Source organism: Rhincodon typus, unplaced genomic scaffold (genome assembly GCF_021869965.1).
Source record: "Rhincodon typus isolate 14 unplaced genomic scaffold, sRhiTyp1.1 hic_rhity00000579, whole genome shotgun sequence".
Taxonomy (NCBI): domain Eukaryota; kingdom Metazoa; phylum Chordata; class Chondrichthyes; order Orectolobiformes; family Rhincodontidae; genus Rhincodon; species Rhincodon typus.
The window spans coordinates 19,089-20,850 of record NW_025966217.1 but is presented as its reverse complement, the minus strand read 5'-3'; the positions used below and the strand labels follow the sequence as shown (position 1 = coordinate 20,850).

General features: G+C 58.0%; 1 protein-coding gene across 1 annotated transcript in view; it reads left to right on the top strand.

The window, feature by feature from the left end:
- LOC125488370 overlaps nt 1-1,762 on the top strand; it is a 5,528-nt gene that overhangs the window by 3,121 nt on the left and 645 nt on the right. Inside the window, exon 4 of the mRNA XM_048621369.1 lies at nt 492-556. Coding sequence (XP_048477326.1) covers nt 492-556 — 65 coding nt within the window. The remainder of the gene's footprint in view (nt 1-491; nt 557-1,762) is intronic.

Here is a 1,762-nt window from a genome sequence, read left to right as displayed (position 1 = left end):
GAGCCCCATAATCCAGGCCGACCCTCCCTCCCTCCCTCCCGGTGCCAGTACTGAGGGAGCGCCGCACTGTCGGAGGGAGATGGATATACTCTAGGGGGGACTCGAGCCCCATAATCCAGGCTGACACTCCCTCCCTCCCTCCCGGTGCCAGTACTGAGGGAGCGCCGCACTGTCAGAGGGAGATGGATATACTCTAGGGGGGGACTCGAGCTCCATAATCCAGGCCGACACTCTCTCCCTGGTGCCAGTACTGAGGGAGCGCCCTGCTGTCGGATGGCACACATATATATTTTCCCGTCTCCCCCTCTCAGGGCTCTCAAGGCCTGTTGGTAGAAGTGCGGAGCGTTGGCAGAGTTTGGTGGGGGGGGATTGAGGCGGGGGGGGGTGGTTTGAGTGCATAGGAAGGCAGTCCTCCTGGGGCCAGTAAATGACCAACTGGGTGACTTTAGCCTCTCGCAGCGAGCAAATCAGCTGCTGGGTTTGCTCCCTAGTCCGTCACGATGCAGAACAAATTGTGTTTTGGCCTGAGCTCCGCTGGGTCCTGGCCGGGATCCTGGTGTTTACCAACTGGGCTAGGCTGTTTGATCTGTTTTAATCTGGGGTCTGCACTGAACACTGATCTCTCAGCTGACAGGGACGGGGAGCCAAGATACTATGCAAACTTTGCTGGCTGTTTCCACCTTGAAGCTAAATACAGGCAGTGTTTACACAGTAAGGTCCTCCCTCGAGATAACAAGGTGTAGAGCTGGACGAACACAGCAGGCCGAGCAGCGTCAGAGGAGCAGGAAGGCTGACGTTTCGGGCCTAGACCCTTCTTCAGACCCGTGTTCATCCAGCTCTACACCTCGTTATCTCAGATTCTCCAGCATCTCTGAAGGTCCTCCCTAGCCTCCCTCTCTCTCAACTCTCTGTCCGCGACTTGCCCCCTATGGGTTCTGCTGGAGCTTCGCCTCCATTGGGCGCGGGAGGGGTAGAACAGAAGAGGATGAGAAGTGGTCTCTTGGCTCCCTGAATGAGGGAAGGTAGCCATAAGTTTGCTATAGAACGTAGAACAGTACACGCCCTTCGGCCCACGATGTTGTGCCGAACTTTTACCCTAAACCTGAGGTCTATCTAACCTCCGCCCCTACCTTATACTATCATCCATATGCCTGTCTAATAGCCACATAAATGCCCTGATATGCCATGTCGCCTCTCTCTGCACCGTCTCAGCAGCAGGCTACTGAAGGCGCAGCGACATTTTAAGTGTGGTCCCAGAACTGTCGCACAGGAATACAGGGTTTAGAAAGTCCAGAGCGATATCGAAAAGCCACCTTTCTCACCGTCCATGGCCAGTTCAGGACCTGAGACCTCGCTGCGTCCATGCACTGGTCTGAGTCCTGCTCTCGCCTCCAGGTCTCATTTATCCCCCACCCCCTTCCCCCTCACCCTCAACCCTTCCCTCCACCCCAGCCGGCCTGGGTGCAGTCTGCTCCCACTTCTCCTGCAACCCCCCCACCAACCACGACTCGCTTCCCACTCTGGTGTCCTACTCATCTCCCGAGAGGAGGGGGGAATACAGAGACCGGGGAACTGTGCACGTTGCTTGCGGGTCTAACTGAGGGGTGGCGGGGGTGGGGGGGGTACGGAGACCGGGGAACCGCGCACGGTGCTCCCAGTGCGGGTCTAACCGAGGATGGAGGGGATACGGAGACCGGGGAACTGCGCACGGTGCTCCGAGTGCGGGTCTAACCGAGGATGGGGGGGATACGGAGACCGGGGA